The following is a 20,000-nucleotide window of genomic DNA, read 5'->3' on the forward strand; positions in this document are numbered from 1 at the left end:
TGGTGTGTGGAGATCAGGGTGGTGTGTGGAGATCAGGGTGGTGTGTTGGGGTCTGGGTGGTGTGTGGGGGTCTGGGTGGTGTGTGGAGATCAGGGTGGTGTGTGGAGGTCTGGGTGGTGTGTTGGGGTCTGGGTGGTGTGTTGGGGTCAGGGTGGTGTGTGGGGTCTGGGTGGTGTGTGGGGGTCTGGGTGGTGTGTGGGGGTCAGGGTGGTGTGTTGGGGTCTGGGTGGTGTGTGGGGGTCTGGGTGGTGTGTTGGGGTCTGGGTGGTGTGTGGAGATCAGGGTGGTGTGTGGAGATCAGGGTGGTGTGTTGGGGTCTGGGTGGTGTGTGGGGGTCTGGGTGGTGTGTGGGGGTCAGGGTGGTGTGTGGGGGTCTGGGTGGTGTGTGGGGGTCTGGGTGGTGTGTGGAGATCATGGTGGTGTGTTGGGGTCCGGGTGGTGTTTTGGGGTCTGGGTGGTGTGTGGAGATCAGGGTGGTGTGTTGGGGTCTGGGTGGTGTGTGGGGGTCTGGGTGGTGTGTGGGGGTCAGGGGGGGGTGTGTGGGGGTCTGGGTGGTGTGTGGGGGTCTGGGTGGTGTGTAGAGATCAGGACAATGAAGAGACTAGGGCAGTGTGGAGTGTGTGTTCGTAGTTACAGACCACAGTAGCAACAAGAAGAGAAGTGTGTAGCTTTAGGAAACAGAAAAATGTCTGTCAGGCATTTGTATGATTGTGTGTGTCTCACCTTGTTTAACTCTCTTTTTCCACGGTGATTAACATCAGCATGTCTTTATCGCATTCACTTATCCTCCTGTTCTTTTCTTCTGTGCTATGTTTCTCCCTCTGTTTTAATCACCTCTCTGTTTGTGTGACAGCCTGAACACACACACACACACACACACACACACTTAGTTTTTGTTGTGGGTGCTGTCAATCAGACAGTGCATATGAAAGTTGGCCTCACAAACCAGAGGAAACATCCAGCCATAGTCAGGTTCACTGTACTGATGACCATGTGAACAGGACACTCAGAGATGTGGGTCACTGGATACTCTACACTGAGTAAAAATAGTGCATAATAAAAAAAATTGCCCCAATTAAACTGTCTAATCGCACTGTTAAGCTCAGTTTTCTGTTTGTTTGACTGGTACAAGTTTACCAACTGCAAGCAGAATTAAGAGCACAGCCAGAGAAAACACCACAGTTCAGACAGGAAACATAGGAGACCAGTCTGCCCAGGCTGCTGCGGCTGTGAGTTTCTGTGAGGGACTAATTGAGCTTTGATACAGCAGACACTGGTTCTCTTTCACTGTCAAACACAATCACTGGTCAGTGCCCTCACAGAGAATGACTGAGTGCACAGAGCACTTAGACATGACCACAGACTCCACACACACTCACACACACTCACCTATCACACACTCACACACACTCACCTATCACACACTCACATACACTCACCTATCACACACTCACACATACTCACACATACTCACACACACTCACACACACTCACCTATCACACACTCACACACACTCACCTATCACACACTCACACACACACTTACCTATCACACACTCACACACACACTTACCTATCACACACTCACACACACTCACCTATCACACACTCACACACACTCACACATACTCACACACTCACACACACTTAACTATCACACACTCACACACTCACACACACTCACACATACTCACATATACTCACACACACTCACACACACTCACCTATCACACACTCACACACACTCACACACACTCACCTATCACACACTCACACACACTCACCTATCACACACTCACACACACTCACCTATCACACACTCACACACACTCACACATACTCACACACTCACACACACTCACACACACTCACACACTCACACACACTCACCTATCACACACTCACACACACTCACACATACTCACACATACTCACACACACTCACACACACTCACCTAACACACATTTACATACACTCACACATACTCACACACACTCACACACTCACACACACTCACCTATCGCACACTCACACACACTCACACATACTCACACATACTCACACACACTCACACACACTCACCTATCACACACTCACACACACTCACCTATCACACACTCACACACACTCACACACACACACTCACCTATCACACACTCACACACACTCACACACACTCACACATACTCACACACTCACACACACTCACACATACTCACACATACTTACACACACTCACACATACTCACCTATCACACACTCACACACACTCACCTATCGCACACTCACACACACTCACCTATCACACACTCACACACACTCACACACACTCACCTATCACACACTCACACACACTCACACTGTTGCTCACAGAGGGCCACAGTGCATTCTCCACACATACACAGTGCAGGACTAAATGAATATTATTGGTGGATCAGGCTGGCACGAATCCTGACACAGTGCAATTGTTAAGATTAAGCTTGTGAAGATTTTACTGTAGCCTTAAAATATATATTCTTTATTAGTCCACACTTGGCTGGGAGTCATAATTTGAGATTAGTAAAATACTTTAGCAGTTTAAATTTATTCATTTATCCCTCAGTATCCCTCTTTATTTCATCTTTAGTGTGTGGCTGTTGTCTGTAATGAGAGTGTGTGGCTGTTGTCTGTAATGAGAGTGTGTGGCTGTTGTCTGTTATGAGAGCGTGTGGCTGTTGTCTGTTATAAGAGTGTGTGGCTGTTGTCTGTTATGAGAGCGTGTGGCTGTTGTCTGTTATGAGAGCGTGTGGCTGTTGTCTGTAATGAGAGCGTGTGGCTGTTGTCTGTAATGAGAGCGTGTGGCTGTTGTCTGTAATGAGAGCGTGTGGCTGTTGTCTGTTATGAGAGCGTGTGGCTGTTGTCTGTTATGAGAGCGTGTGGCTGTTGTCTGTAATGAGAGCGTGTGGCTGTTGTCTGTAATGAGAGTGTGTGGCTGTTGTCTGTTATGAGAGCGTGTGGCTGTTGTCTGTTATAAGAGTGTGTGGCTGTTGTCTGTTATGAGAGCGTGTGGCTGTTGTCTGTTATGAGAGCGTGTGGCTGTTGTCTGTAATGAGAGCGTGTGGCTGTTGTCTGTAATGAGAGCGTGTGGCTGTTGTCTGTAATGAGAGCGTGTGGCTGTTGTCTGTTATGAGAGCGTGTGGCTGTTGTCTGTTATGAGAGCGTGTGGCTGTTGTCTGTTATGAGAGCGTGTGGCTGTTGTCTGTTATGAGAGCGTGTGGCTGTTGTCTGTTATGAGAGTGTGTGGCTGTTGTCTGTAATGAGAGCGTGTGGCTGTTGTCTGTTATGAGAGCGTGTGGCTGTTGTCTGTTATGAGAGTGTGAGTGTGTGGCTGTTGTCTGTAATGAGAGCGTGTGGCTGTTGTCTGTTATGAGAGCGTGTGGCTGTTGTCTGTAATGAGAGCGTGTGGCTGTTGTCTGTTATGAGAGCGTGTGGCTGTTGTCTGTTATGAGAGTGTGTGGCTGTTGTCTGTAATGAGAGCGTGTGGCTGTTGTCTGTTATGAGAGTGTGTGGCTGTTGTCTGTTATGAGAGTGTGAGTGTGTGGCTGTTGTCTGTAATGAGAGCGTGTGGCTGTTGTCTGTTATGAGAGTGTGTGGCTGTTGTCTGTAATGAGAGCGTGTGGCTGTTGTCTGTTATGAGAGTGTGAGTGTGTGGCTGTTGTCTGTAATGAGAGCGTGTGGCTGTTGTCTGTTATGAGAGTGTGTGGCTGTTGTCTGTAATGAGAGCGTGTGGCTGTTGTCTGTTATGAGAGCGTGTGGCTGTTGTCTGTTATGAGAGCGTGTGGCTGTTGTCTGTTATGAGAGCGTGTGGCTGTTGTCTGTTATGAGAGTGTGTGGCTGTTGTCTGTAATGAGAGCGTGTGGCTGTTGTCTGTTATGAGAGCGTGTGGCTGTTGTCTGTTATAAGAGTGTATGGCTGTTGTCTGTAATGAGAGCGTGTGGCTGTTGTCTGTAATGAGAGCGTGTGGCTGTTGTCTGTTATGAGAGCGTGTGGCTGTTGTCTGTTATGAGAGCGTGTGGCTGTTGTCTGTTATGAGAGCGTGTGGCTGTTGTCTGTAATGAGAGCGTGTGGCTGTTGTCTGTTATAAGAGCGTGTGGCTGTTGTCTGTTATGAGAGTGTGTGGCTGTTGTCTGTAATGAGAGCGTGTGGCTGTTGTCTGTTATGAGAGCGTGTGGCTGTTGTCTGTTATAAGAGCGTGTGGCTGTTGTCTGTAATGAGAGTGTGTGGCTGTTGTCTGTAATGAGAGCGTGTGGCTGTTGTCTGTAATGAGAGCATGTGGCTATTGTCTGTTATAAGAGCGTGTGGCTATTGTCTGTTATAAGAGCGTGTGGCTGTTGTCTGTTATAAGAGCATGTGGCTGTTGTCTGTAATGAGAGTGTGTGGCTGTTGTCTGTTATAAGAGCGTGTGGCTGTTGTCTGTTATGAGAGTGTGTGGCTGTTGTCTGTAATGAGAGCGTGTGGCTGTTGTCTGTTATGAGAGCGTGTGGCTGTTGTCTGTTATGAGAGTGTGAGTGTGTGGCTGTTGTCTGTAATGAGAGCGTGTGGCTGTTGTCTGTTATGAGAGCGTGTGGCTGTTGTCTGTTATGAGAGCGTGAGTGTGTGGCTGTTGTCTGTTATAAGAGCGTGTGGCTATTGTCTGTTATGAGAGCGTATGGCTGTTGTCTGTAATGAGAGTGTGTGGCTGTTGTCTGTAATGAGAGTGTGTGGCTGTTGTCTGTAATGAGAGCGTGTGGCTGTTGTCTGTAATGAGAGTGTGTGGCTGTTGTCTGTAATGAGAGCGTGTGGCTGTTGTCTGTAATGAGAGCGTGTGGCTGTTGTCTGTAATGAGAGCGTGCTCGTTTTGCGATCAGTTGTATTTCCTCGACCAGATGCGTGATGGCCTGTCGTTAGGGTTGAGTCTGCCTGGTGTGTGTGAGAACACAACCGTGGTGCATTTCAATACGCTCAGCTGGACGGGTTTCTCTCCCTGTCACGACATTTCTGTGACGTCCAGCATCAGTTAGGAGATGCTCGTACAGCTGCAGGCCAAATAACATAGGCGTCACTACGTGCTTTGTTCCCGTGGTAATATCTGTAAGCTGGGCATGAGAGAAGAAACAGCTGCCTTGGCATGTTTTGGATGACACGCAATCTACTCCTGTACTGCCCACATCTGCGGAGCCAACCCATGCTCTACTCCTACTCCGCCCAGCTCCATGGACACAGGAGCCTGCTAGGACAGCCTGCTAGGACAGCCTGTTAGGACAGTCTGATAGGACAGCCTGCTAGGACAGCCTGCTAGGACAGCCTGTTAGGACAGCCTGATAGGACAGCCTGTTAGTACAGCCTGTTAGGACAGCCTGCTAGGACAGCCTGATAGGACAGCCTGCTAGGACAGCCTGCTAGGACAGCCTGATAGGACAGCCTGTTGGGACAGCCTGATAGGACAGCCTGTTGGGACAGAGCTTAAGAGAGAATGTGGCGCTAGATGTGTCACAGTGGGAGAAAAGCTAGTGAAAATTAATAATAAAACATATTAAGTGCTGTGGTGTGTGGTATGATGTCATTACGTTTTATGGTCCATACACTGATGTACAGAGAGGAGAAAGTAAAATGAACTAAAGTGAATATAGAGGAGAGGGGGAAATCTGTTGAAAGAGAGAAAATGCAATCTTTCTAACAGTGCTGGTGGTGGAAAATAAAGGTCAGACTATAGAGTGTGTGTATGTGTGTGTGTGTGTGTGTGTGTGTGTGTGTGTGTGTGTGTGTGTGAGAGAGAGAGACCCATATTATTCTGAGGACTCATAGTTTTCCTAAAGGAATCAAAAATACATAGTTCATCACGATGTGCAAGCCCTGTGTGGTCAAACACACACTCTCTCTCTCTGACAGTCATATGGCAGACACTTGCTTGCTGTCTTCACTGCTGTGTTCTACACAGTGGATTCACTCTGTGTAATTCAGTGACCCTAACCTGTGTTTAGATGTAGTCTAAGACCTTGGACAAACAGGTGAGAGAGCTGTTTGGACACACAGGTGAGAGATCCGTGTTTGGATAGTGTTGTGTTCGGCACACTTGACAGAGTGGTTGCAAATACATGGATTGTTGGTCTGACAGCGCAGGGCTTTGGCAGTGCTGCCTTTGTTTAGGTGCCTTTGATTAGGTGCCTTTGATTAGGTGCCTTTGATTAGCTGTGCTCCAGAAGTCTGCACTGAGTGATGGAAGATCAGTGTTCAGGGATGGAACACAGTAAAGGCTCCAAACTTTTCTGCCACTGTGTTCTATCAGAAGAGTGGGCAGAAACCTGTGAATGAGTATCAGGCAATGAGAGTCTGTTCCCATAGTGACGAGTAGCCTCCAGCTGAGGAGCACAGTATTGGTCTGCGTGTGTTTGATTTGGGTGTCACAGTATAAACTGAGCCTGTCTCGCTGCTAGATATTTCTTTTCATTCTCTGCAGTTCCCTCTGCACCTTTTCTTTCAGTTTCTTGAATTGCCTCTCATTTCCTCTCTCTCTTGTCCAATAGTGAGTCTCTGGGGATGATGCCGCTGCCAGTGGTGCCACCCTCCCTGTCGCCATGACGATGCCATTCAGTCCCCTCTCCAGTGACGAGGAGCAGCAAAGGATGCTGGGAAACAGACAACACCTTTATCCAGGGGCAGAAGAGGAAGAGGACGAGGAAGAAGAGGAAGAAGAAGAGGACATGGAAGTTGAGGAGCGAGATGAAGAAGGGGAGGAAGAAGAGAATGGAGAGCTAGATGGAGAAGAAGATGAGGATGAGGAAGAGGAGGAGGACATGGGGCGAAGTGCGGGGCATCTACGAGGAGGCAGGGAAAAGGGGCACAGGCAGGCAGGCAGCATGACAGGAGACAGACAGCTACGACCCGGGAACCCTGGGCATGCCGCGAACCCTTATTCGTCCAACCCAGGACCAGCCCACCAACAGCCGGCTAATCAGCAGCAGCAGCAGAGGAGGCTGAGAGAACGCAGCTCGAGCACCGCGCCTGACGACACACATATCGCCATGATGGTGTTCCGCATTGGCATCCCAGACATCAAACAAACGGTTAGTCACTGACTAAATCCTGCAAAGTCATCCTTACCAGCCTGCCATGGTTCTGATTATACCGCCTTCAGATCTGACCAGGATTACACAGCCCACTGTCTTCCTTAACAGCTCATCTCAGAAATATTCACATTACATTACCTCTCTACCAACACATATTACCATGACAACCAACAGACACCAATAGAAACACTATCTTTGTCCAAACAATAATTCAACACTTATAGCCTTTAGACTCCTTAGCTGATCATCAAGATCTGGATGAACCAAACCCAATATGACTATGTAGTGCTGAAACAAAACTACATCAGAGCTTAGCGACACTGGGTCCCGTGTGGACGGATTGTGAAACCTCGGTGTAAACCACTCTGCCCATGTCTCTATAGTAACTCAGCCACTGACACAGCCTCACACACAGGTCCCTCTGCAGAGAGTGTAGTCAGTAAATTTTATATGAGTAAAACAGCAAGCAAATCCATCATCTGTCCAATTACAGCAACTCCATGATCTACCACACTGTAATAGACCCTTAGCAGCAACAACTCAACCAGCTTCACAGCATTCTGCAGTGCACGGCAGTCTCTGACTACAGCCCAGGCAGAGAATGGAGCAAACTGTCGGACTGAGCGCATGTTGGTAGTACAGGATATGTCTATGATATAGGAGGGAGGAATTATGGGTATATTTAACAGCACATAGAAACAAGGGCAGTATCTGAAAAGTACGACATACATGATTTGAAAGGGTTATGCCAGGGTTGAAGGGGCTATGCCAAGCCAAAGCTGGCATCCAGAGCAAGCCCACAGCAGGCAGCAAGCTTCACTGGCAGAGTACTGGACATTACCATCACAGTGGCCATCAGTGCAATGCCCACTCTGGCCTGGTACAGACAGAGCTCCAAGCTCACTGCCCACAAAATTCACTTAATTACACTTCTTCTCTGGAGCACGCAGTTCACATCAGTTTAACTTTAGTTCTCTTCTTTAGTTCAGTTCTGTTCAGATTCAGTTCAGGTACAGCTCCAAGCACCCATCATCCTGTTTAATTCAGTTCCATCAGTTTGATTCAGTTGTAATTTCAGTTAAATCCATCAGCACAGGACAGTTTGGCTCTGTTTTTTAAAAACATCATTGTGAGTGAGTTCTCATATAGCACTCCTGATATTGCCAGAGCCAAACGCTCTAAAGTGAACTCTGGGAATTCTGTAGCCAGCTGAAAGTGGCCTGCTGCGTACTCCTCTGCATAGAGAGATCTTCTCCCTACACTTCCCTCACACAGATTTCTAAAGCTCGGGCAGAATCAGATCCATTCTGATTTTCCTTCCCCAGGACACAGCAAAAAAGCATATACAAGGACAAATATAGTTTTCTCCAAAAGAGACTCACGCAGAAACAAGCTCAATCTACAGGGGCTACTCTACAACAGGAAAATCCAGTGAACAAAAGTTGCTAATTAGAGAGAGAGAGAAAGAGGGAGAGAGAGAGAGAGAGAGAGAGAGAGAGAGAGAGAGGGAGTGAGAGAGAGAGAGAGGGAGAGAGAAAGAGAGAGAGGGAGAGAGGGAGAGAGAAAGAGAGAGAGGTAGATTCAACATGACTCAAGGTGACCTTGCTTGTTTTAGTTATACAACAAGTTGGAAGGAAAGGAAAGGGCTGGTTATTTTTCCATGAGGAGATGCATCAGAAATCTGGTTAATCCCACTACACTCTTCTGAAGTGTGTATATATTTGCTGTCTTGAGACATGCTTATGTCTCTGTGCTGTACTGCACACTGATTCCAGTCCAAGTTCTGGGCCTGCACTTATGTCCTAGGCTCTAGCACAGGAATGTAACACCTATAGCACTGTGGACTATGCATCTATGTTCATCTCCTCCAGAGGCCTGACCTTAGCACGCATATGTAGTGCTACAACACAATAGTGGTTTCATACAGTGTACCATGGTAACCTGGGCCCTATGTCAATAATCTCACACGCATGAGTCAATACGGTACAGAGCTGACTGCTCTGAGCCCTGTGTCAGTGGTGTGACACACATGAGTCAATACGGTACAGAGCTGACTGCTCTAGGCCCTGCGTCAGTAATGTAACATACATGAGTCAATACGGTACAGAGATGAGTGCTCTGAGCCCTGTGTCAGTAATGTAACATACATGAGTCAATACGGTACAGAGATGAGTGCTCTGAGCCCTGTGTCAGTGGTGTGACACACGTGAGTCAATACGGTACAGAGCTGACTGCTCTGAGCCCTGTGTCAGTAATGTAACATACATGAGTCAATACGGTACAGAGCTGACTGCTCTAGGCCCTGCGTCAGTAATGTAACATACATGAGTCAATACGGTACAGAGCTGGCTGCTCTGAGCCCTGTGTCAGTAATGTAACATACATGAGTCAATACGGTACAGAGCTGACTGCTCTAGGCCCTGTGTCAGTAATGTAACACACATGAGTCAATACGGTACAGAGCTGACTGCTCTAGGCCCTGTGTCAGTAATGTAACACACATGAGTCAATACGGTACAGAGCTGACTGCTCTAGGCCCTGTGTCAGTAATGTAACATACATGAGTCAATACGGTACAGAGATGAGTGCTCTGAGCCCTGTGTCAGTAATGTAACACACATGAGTCAATACGGTACAGAGCTGGCTGCTCTGAGCCCTGTGTCAGTAATGTAACACACATGAGTCAATACGGTACAGAGCTGACTGCTCTGAGCCCTGTGTCAGTAATGTAACACACATGAGTCAATGCGTTACAGAGCTGACTGCTCTAGGCCCTGATGTGTGCAGTGCTCTAATCCTCTTATTTATGCAACACTGACAACATCACACACTTAATTAACATGATTAGAGAGGAAGATGACAGCGACAGTGACCGTTTTCCACACTATTAGCACCCAGAGTCAGGCCCCAGCACTCATTCCTCCTGCCCCCCCCCCCTTTCTTTCTTTCTTCCTCTCCTTCTCTCTTTCTTTCTTTCTTTCTCTCCTTCTCTCTCTCTCTCTCTCTCTCTCTCTACCTATCTTCTTCTGTCACACTATTTGTATATGTATGAAAAAGGAAAAAGCATAAATCTAAATGTCATTTGCTGTCTCCTCCCAGTATTTATTTATGCTTCTCTGTGACCACCTCTCAGAGGCACTGCACTGAACCATTTCACTATTCTGTATTGGGAAGATACAGGCAAAAAAAGAGCAGAGAATACCTGAGTTTTTCTACACCTGTCAAAGAGGCTCCCTGTTAGTGTCAGAGCAGGCCAGGGACTCATACACTACTGAATTCTCTCACAAAAACCTTCATTATGAATTTTATAGAACAGAAACCATGCAGAGAATTTGGTGATACATGAGTAACCTGTGGTTGCTCAACCCTCCCATCCCCCCCGAGTCTCGCCCCCTAGTGTCAAACCACAGACATATGCACAGTGTGGTGAGAGACTGGGAACAGAAGATCTGACTCTCTCACTGCTGGTATCTGTCACTTTATACCAGTATCACCAGTGGGCTTTGAGAAAAGCCCCACCCTGCCATGATCACAAGAGCCAATCAGGTGTGCTGCATGGCCATGGCAGAGAGGGCTATGACACACCCACAACGCACACACACGCATACATGCACCTACTGCCTGAGTGACCCACTCATCTCCTCCACTCATCTTCTCCACTGACCCACTCATCTCCTCCACTCATCTCCTCCACCGACCCACTCATCTCCTCCACTCATCTCCTCCACTGACCCACTCATCTCCTCCACTCATCTCCTCCACTGCCCGACTTACCTCCTCCACTGCCCCACTCATCTCCTCCACTGCCCAACTTATGTCCTCCACCGACCCACTCATCTCCTCCACTCATCTCCTCCACTGACCCACTCATCTCCTCCACTCATCTCCTCCACCGACCCACTCATCTCCTCCACTCATCTCCTCCACTGCCCGACTTACCTCCTCCACTGCCCCACTCATCTCCTCCACTGCCCAACTTATGTCCTCCACCAACCCACTCATCTCCTCCACTCATCTCCTCCACTGCCTGACTTATGTCCTCCACCAACCCACTCATCTCCTCCACTCATCTCCTCCACTGCCCGACTTACCTCCTCCACTGACCCACTCATCTTCTCCACTGACCCACTCATCTCCTCCACTCATCTCCTCCACTCATCTCCTCCACTCATCTCCTCCACCGACCCACTCATCTCCTCCACTCATCTCCTCCGCTGACCCACTCATCTCCTCCACTCATCTCCTCCACTGACCCACTCATCTCCTCCACTCATCTCCTCCACTGCCCCCCCAGATGGCCTTAAGCATGCAAGTGATTAGATAGGCAGAGAGCTCTTAGGACAGAGCTCTTAGAAGTAATAATAACAACAACAACAACAACAACAGCAACAGAAATACTAATAACACATTAAATACATTTTATTTAGAATGCACTTTTCTCATTCACAAAGTGATACAAAGCAATCAGAGCAAGAAAAAACAGAAAAATCATGATGTATTATAAAAACATCACATTCAGACAGATCATGACTTAGAGAATGCAAACACATAGCATAAAGCACGACACAGCACATTATTAATAAGTATAATGTGGCAACATGAGCACCACCAGTACAGCAGCAGGGCAATGGACAGCAAAGCAAGACAGTTCTAGTTAAACTTCTGGACATACAAACAAAACAGCACAGATTAAACATATACAACAAAGTACCCTAAAAACTGAAAAACAAAAAATGACAACTATAACTGAAATCTGACCAGACGGGTATGAGGAGGTGATGGTATAATGGTAAGAGGCTATAAATACTGATATGAAAAGGTGAGCAATCAGGTGTAGGGGCATATCTGAAAGTTTCTGAATTCAGGGACCTCCACAGGCCAGGAGCCGTGTGGGAGACAGCTCTCTCAGCCATGTTTCTAAGACCACAGTCAGACTACAGCACGGGAGAGAGCCTGCAGAAGGGAGAGAGCAGGTCGGTGTGTACTGCTCGACTAAAACAACCTGTACCACTTACTGAAAAAAGATGGAGCTGATGACGCTAGTCTGCACACATCTACTACAATGAGAGGACACTGCATCTGAGAGTCAACCTAAAGGGTCAATCGATTATTATTTACCTTACAGCAAAAAGTTAAACCCGTCAAGACTATGCGTGTTATATTCACACAGTTATTTAGACCTGATCGGCTCCTTATTCTCACTCAAACGTCCTCACATTAAGCATCTGCTCCCCCGACTTTTTGTTTTTCACCAGGGAGTAAGAGAAACCGGCCAACAGAGGGGGAGAGAGAAAACCAGGGCGTGACACTCTGACTCTTTCTCCTTACTCTTCTGCTTTTCTTTCTCCTTCTTTCCTTCTCTTCCTCTCTCCCTCTCTTTTTCTCTTGAGGACAGTAATGTGTCGGCATAATCCCTGCACATCAGTCCTCTTCTGCATGTCCGCTAATTTGCCCTCAGTAAACTCTAATTGCTCTTTAATTGACTTTAATGAGATCATGGAGAGGGAGGCTGCACACAGAACGCAGATGTTTTGAATAAGGAAGGAGAGTTTCTAAGGCCTCACAATCAGCCTCATACCCTCAGAATACTCCACTCTCATATACATTCATTTACATTCCTCTACTCACTGTGTCATCTATCTCTATCTATCTCCCTCTCTCTCTCCACACACACACACACACACACACACACTCACACACACACAAACTATCTCTCTCTTTCTCTCTCCACACACACACACACACACACACACACACACACACACACAAACTCTCTCTCTCTCTCTCTCTCTCTCTCTCTCTCTTTTCATAAAAAAAAAATTTAAAAAAGAATTACAGAATAAACTGGCAGCCTTTCTTGAGATATGATTTTAGTACATGTTCTGGCTTACATTTAAGAGCAGTGCTCCACAGAAATCTCAAGTAGTCTCTGAAGCTAAAGAAACGTGTGACTCAACAGACATTTATGCACTTCACAATGTTACGCTGAATACCAAACCACACCACATCACACCAGACTACACCCAACTACACCAAACCACACCACACCAAACTACGCCACACCACACACCAGACTACACCACACTACACCACACCACACCACACCAAACTACGCCACACCACATCACACCAGACTATACCACACTACACCACACCACATCACACCAGACTACACCCAACTACACCAAACCACACCACACCAAACTACGCCACACCACATCACACCAGACTATACCACACTACACCACACCACATCACACCAGACTACACCACACCACATCACACCAGACTACACCAAACTACACCACACCACACCACCATACCAAACTACACCACACCACATCACACCAGACTACACCACACTGCACCACATCACACCAGACTACACCACACTACACCACATCACACCAGACTACACCACACCAAACTACACCACACTACACTACACCACACCACTCCACACCACATCACACCAAACTACACCCAACTACACCAAACCACACCACACCAAACTACGCCACACCACATCACACCAGACTATACCACACTACACCACACCACATCACACCAGACTACACTACACCACACCACACCACACCACACCACACCACACCACACCAGACTACACCACACCACATCACACCAGACTACACCACACCACACCACATCACACCAGACTACACCACACCAAACTACACCACACTACACCACATCACACCAGACTACACCACACCCCACCAAACTACACCACACTACATCACACCACATCACACCAAACTACACCACACCACACCACACCAAACTACACCACACTACACCACACCAAACCACACCACACCACATCACACCACACCAAACTACACCACACCACACCAAACTACACCACACCACACCAAACTACACCACACCACATCACACCAAACTACACCACAACACTCCCTGCTTCAACACTAATCTCACTAAATCACAGTGATTGAATCAGAATTGGAATGAGGATATGATATATGTGTGAGTGAAAGATAAAAAGGAGATGGAGAAAGAAGAGAGTGACCTGAGAGGCTGAGGGTGGGGGCGTGTGAAAAGAGGGCAAATGACCAAAGGAGCAGGTGGAAGAGTGAGCGAGGGGAAAGTAATGGTTTACAGTGAGGGGAAAGTAATGGTTTACAGTGAGGGGGAAAGTAATGGTTGACAGTGAGTGTAAAGTAATGGTTTACAGTGAGGGGGAAAGTAATGGTTTACAGTGAGGGGAAAGTAATGGTTTACAGTGAGGGGAAAGTAATGGTTTACAGTGAGGGGAAAGTAATGGTTTACAGTGAGGGGGAAAGTAATGGTTTACAGTGGAGGGGGAAAGTAATGGTTTACAGTGAGGGGAAAGTAATGGTTTACAGTGAGGGGGAAAGTAATGGTTTACAGTGAGGGGAAAGTAATGGTTTACAGTGAGGGGAAAGTAATGGTTTACAGTGAGGGGAAAGTAATGGTTTACAGTGAGGGGGAAAGTAATGGTTTACAGTGAGGGGAAAGTAATGGTTGACAGTGAGGGGGAAAGTAATGGTTTACAGTGAGGGGAAAGTAATGGTTGACAGTGAGGGGAAAGTAATGGTTTACAGTGAGGGGAAAGTAATGGTTTACAGTGAGGGGTAAAGTAATGGTTTACAGTGAGGGGAAAGTAATGGTTTACAGTGAGGGGGAAAGTAATGGTTGACAGTGAGGGGAAAGTAATGGTTTACAGTGAGGGGAAAGTAATGGTTGACAGTGAGGGGAAAGTAATGGTTTACAGTGAGGGGAAAGTAATGGTTTACAGTGAGGGGGAAAGTAATGGTTTACAGTGAGGGGGAAAGTAATGGTTTACAGTGAGGGGAAAGTAATGGTTTACAGTGAGGGGGAAAGTAATGGTTTACAGTGAGGGGAAAGTAATGGTTTACAGTGAGGGGTAAAGTAATGGTTTACAGTGAGGGGAAAGTAATGGTTTGAGTGAGGGGGGAAGTAGGGTGCAGTGAGGGGGGAAAGTAATGGTTGACAGTGAGGGGAAAGTAATGGTTTACAGTGAGGGGGAAAGTAATGGTTTACAGTGAGGGGAAAGTAATGGTTGACAGTGAGGGGAAAGTAATGGTTGACAGTGAGGGGGAAAGTAATGGTTTACAGTGAGGGGAAAGTAATGGTTTACAGTGAGGGGGAAAGTAATGGTTTACAGTGAGGGGAAAGTAATGGTTGACAGTGAGGGGAAAGTAATGGTTGACAGTGAGGGGAAAGTAATGGTTGACAGTGAGGGGGAAAGTAATGGTTTACAGTGAGGGGAAAGTAATGGTTTACAGTGAGGGGGAAAATAGAGTGTAATTTGTGAATGTGTGAGAGGGGCTTAAGAAAGAGAGGAAGGGGTAATAGAGAGAGGAAAGAGGGTAAAGAAACAGATGAAGATGGAGAGACAGAGAGAAGGGAGGGGGGTCGATATTTCCCCACAGATCTCATTAAAGGTTTTTAATTCTCCCACAATTAGCCTGCAGAAGGGGCCCAAGGAAGAGAGAGAGAGAGAGAGAGAGAGACAGACAGACAGAGAGAGAGACAGAGAGAGAGAGAGAGAGAGACAGAGAGAGAGAGAGAGAGAGAGACAGAGACAGAGAGAGAGAGAGAGAGAGAGAGAGAGACAGAGAGAGAAACAGTGTCCCTCACAGTTTCCTGCATATAATGCAAATAATGATAAAGAGAGGGAGAGAATGAAAGAAGCAAGGGGTAAAAAATAAAGGCACAGAGTAAGAGAGACCACCAGACACAGCAGAGAAAGGTCTGAAAAATGCTGTGTGAAGACCAAATGGCAAAAGCTGTGTTAAGCTTTGTCAAAAGAGGGAGGGCTTGCACAGAGATGGAGACAGTGTGTGTGTAATTAAAAAGGGGGAGATAAAGAACTTATACTAGAGCAGGTGTTTTGTCAATGAGCCACTTAAACAGTGGGAGTCAAGTGTACCAGCACGGCCCTTAGAAAGAAACCCTGAAGGCAAGGATGTGTTAGATAGACAGAGAGAGAGGGAGGGAGAGATAGAGAGAGGGAGGGAGAGATAGAGAGAGGGAGGGAGAGATAGAGAGAGGGAGGGAAAAGACAGGAAGACTGCGTGTTGGGACCTGACTCTAGGTGCTGATAACGTAACTGCACAGTAATTTCAAAAGACGCTTGCTTTTCTTTTCCATACAATTGAATACCCATTTTCTCCTGTATGCACAGTTATCTACGGACCATGCGTCTCTCCCACACAGTATGGACTCATATGCATTTCCCCCAAAACCTCACACCTCTGAAGGAGAATGTTATGTATGCAACAATTTATGGCAGTGCACCGGCCTCCACTGACCCACAGAATGGACCACTCATGGTTTAAAAAGTTCACTTGGTCTCAGCTGGAGGATGCTGCACTGGTTTGAGGTTTGTCGACTGTACAGGTCACCTGGTTAGCATCTATAATCACATGTGCCACAGTTTTCGGACACCACTCAATCAAAGGGACTCCATTACACCACCTCCACCAGTCTGTACCACTGACTCCATTACATCACACCACCTCCACCAGTCTGTACCACTGACTCCATTACACCACCTCCACCAGTCTGTACCACTGACTCCATTACACCACCTCCACCAGTCTGTACCACTGACTCCATTACACCACCTCCACCAGTCTGTACCACTGACTCCATTACACCACCTCCACCAGTCTGTACCACTGACTCCATCACACCACCTCCACCAGTCTGTACCACTGACTCCACACCATCACACCACCTCTACCAGTCTGTACCACTGACTCCACACCATCACATCACCTCCACCAGTCTGTACCACTGACTCCATTACACCACCTCCACCAGTCTGTACCACTGACTCCATTACACCACCTCCACCAGTCTGTACCACTGACTCCACACCATCACACCACCTCCACCAGTCTGTACCACTGACTCCACACCATCACACCACCTCCACCAGTCTGTACCACTGACTCCACACCATCACGCCACCTCCACCAGTCTGTACCACTGACTCCACACCATCACACCACCTCCACCAGTCTGTACCACTGACTCCATTACACCACCTCCACCAGTCTGTACCACTGACTCCATTACATCACCTTCTCCATCTCAAACACCACCACTGACATTATACCACCACTGACATTACACCACCACACCAGAACAGGTTGGTCTGTCACCAGCGATCGTGCTACATTTAAGGCGCCACAAGGTTACTCATTTTACCCACTGTTCAGTTCAACAGTAACAAGATCCTTTAGTAATGTTTGTCTACCTGCTTTACATAGCACACTATGCCCTCCCAACTCACTGTCTGTAGGAGAGATCCATTTTCATCAACGTGGTGTAACTAGAAGCATAATATTATTTTTATCAAAAAATCAAAGAACATTTTAATCCACATTTTAGGTACATGAATATTTTACTTGAGCTTTCTGCTGTCCTCCACTCATATGTATTCATCTATCACTCTGAAACATGTAATTACGATGACTGACACAACTCAACATCCAACCAGAGCGAGCCTTTGTCTCGTAGGTAATGTTTATGATTCAGGGTTGAGGAACTAAACTGTGCTATGCAGGAGTAGTGCAGGACCTGATGAGTGAGTTATAATAGCTCTTTTATATGATACAGAATTAGTGTCATTAACCAGGAAGATAATGAACTGTTCCTCAGGAATACAGCGCTCTAAAATTATTATAATTACACAAATGTTCTTCATATTAGTTTAACCATTTAGCCACTACCGTTATTAATTATGCTTCCTGGGTGAGAGGGAGGTGTGTGTGTGTGTGTGTGTGTGTTTGGTTTCCAGGTTCCAGTATATGCAATGTGTCCACTTAGATGCTGTGTTTCTTTGGTCTTTGTGCATAAAATTAAGTAAGCGACAGTCTAAGTGAGTGAACTATTCTCAAGTGAGTAAGATGTCCTCAAATACAATCTCTCTCTCTCTCTCTCTCTCTCTCTCTCTCTCTCTCTCTCTCTCTCTCTGTTGTTTTTACTTGTTTGATACTTATAAACAGTCACATACACTCTCAAAACATCCACAATCTCTTTCTCTCTCGCTCCACACCACAGAGATTTGCCTCCTTGGGAGTGCAGAGATGTTTCCATGGTAACGAGCAGCTTGCTCCACTAATGAACTGGTTGCCATGGTGATGGGGGTCGGCTGTGTGCAAGTGAGAGACTGAATAAAAGAGGGAGGGAGGAATTTGACACTTTCTGCGCAGCATTTCACATTCTCTCTCTCTCCCTAACCCCCCCTCCCCTCCCCCTCGCTCCCTCTCACACTCTCTCCCGCTCTGTCTCTGTCACACACACACATGGACACACAGACACATGCCCAGAGAGAGAGAGATGTACAGCACACATGCAGCCTTCGTGGTCAGAGATGGGGATTTCTCCTCTCTAACAGTCACAGAATCTGCTGCCCCAGGGTCTGTCAGATCAATGTGAACTGCTGTAGACAAAGTCTCTGCCCTGGTCCAGGATCAGTGCTCTGTCTGCCATCAGTCACTTCACTGTAGCGTTGACAGGTAGAACTCTGAGCCTTACTCTTGCACCTCATTTGATACACGACCAAAGCACGTTTGGTGTGTTCTGGGTTCTTTACAGTCAAATCCATATGTGATTCACACATGCTGGTTCATGTGTTCTGTGAATGGGTCTGAAAACTCAAAATGAAAGCTGGCTAACTTGTTAGCTTTAACTTCACTGAACATATTTATTACCGCAGAGACCATACCCTAACACCAGCTTGACTGTGTGTGTCAGTTATGAGTGAGCTGTCACAATTAGCAGCACTTGGCTTCTTTCTGGAGTATCTTCTCAAAGACCTCCCCCTTCACCTCTTTTCCTGCCGCAGTGGGACTGCAATGTCGCCCTCTAGTGTCTATAACTTTGTAATACCACCCTAGTCCCGTAAGACCTAAGACACACACACACACACACACACACACACCAATACACACACACCAGTATACACACACCAACACACACACACACACACACACACACAAGTGCATGCGCACACACACACCAGTATACACACCGAAATGGTCCTAACCCTTTTCTCTGCTTTGTAGAAGTGTCTTCGCTTTAATCCCAGTGAGACGGTGTGGAAGGCCAAGCAGCAGGTGCTGTGTTCTCTGACAGAGTCTCTGAGAGATGTGCTGAACTACGGGCTCTTCCAGCCCGCCACCGATGGACATGACGCCAAGTTCCTGGAAGAGGAGAGACAGCTTCGCGAGTACCCACAATCCTTTGAGAAAGGCGTACCCTACTTGGAGGTATATAAATAAGTCCTGAGTGAGCTGTTTTGGGTGGTACCATTAGACCTTGAGGGGGGGGGGGGGGGGGGTCCACTGGACAGGGATCACTCTGAGTCAGTGCACAGTTACTCCACATTGACTCCTATGATCAATGGGAGGCCTGCACAGTTGGCCAAACTGGGAAAATAAAAGGTTAATATACAGAAAAAGAGACACGCTGTTTCATTTTAATTCATTATAGGTACATTTTTAGTGACTGTGCTGGCTTTACCACCAAATTACTTTTTTATTAGACCAAAAAATGGTTTTAATTGGATAATCTAATTAAGTTTAATCTTTGAATGAAACAGGATAATGAATTGCGTAGTGTCATAGAGTAATTCTGGAGGAGTAACTTGTTCTTTACTGTTATTTCCATCTTTCCCCTCATTTATCTCTTCATCCCTCTCTCATTCTCCTGGGCTTTTTTGGAGTCAGTTTCGTTATAAAACCAGGGTCTACAAACAGGCCAATCTTGATGAGAAACAGCTGGCCAAACTGCACACAAAGGTACTGCACACACAGCATGGACAATGTATATGAGTCCACATGCCTGTGTGTGTGTGTGTGTGTGTGTGTGTG

General features: G+C 46.9%; 1 protein-coding gene across 1 annotated transcript in view; it reads left to right on the plus strand.

The window, feature by feature from the left end:
* Window positions 1-6,594: 6,594 nt before the first annotated feature.
* shank1 (SH3 and multiple ankyrin repeat domains 1) overlaps window positions 6,595-20,000 on the plus strand; it is a 64,337-nt gene continuing 50,931 nt past the window's right edge. Inside the window, exons 1-3 of the mRNA XM_030790118.1 lie at window positions 6,595-7,083; window positions 19,194-19,397; window positions 19,857-19,928. Coding sequence (XP_030645978.1) covers window positions 6,595-7,083; window positions 19,194-19,397; window positions 19,857-19,928 — 765 coding nt within the window. The remainder of the gene's footprint in view (window positions 7,084-19,193; window positions 19,398-19,856; window positions 19,929-20,000) is intronic.

This window comes from Chanos chanos, chromosome 13, assembly GCF_902362185.1.
Source record: "Chanos chanos chromosome 13, fChaCha1.1, whole genome shotgun sequence".
Lineage (NCBI taxonomy): Eukaryota > Metazoa > Chordata > Actinopteri > Gonorynchiformes > Chanidae > Chanos > Chanos chanos.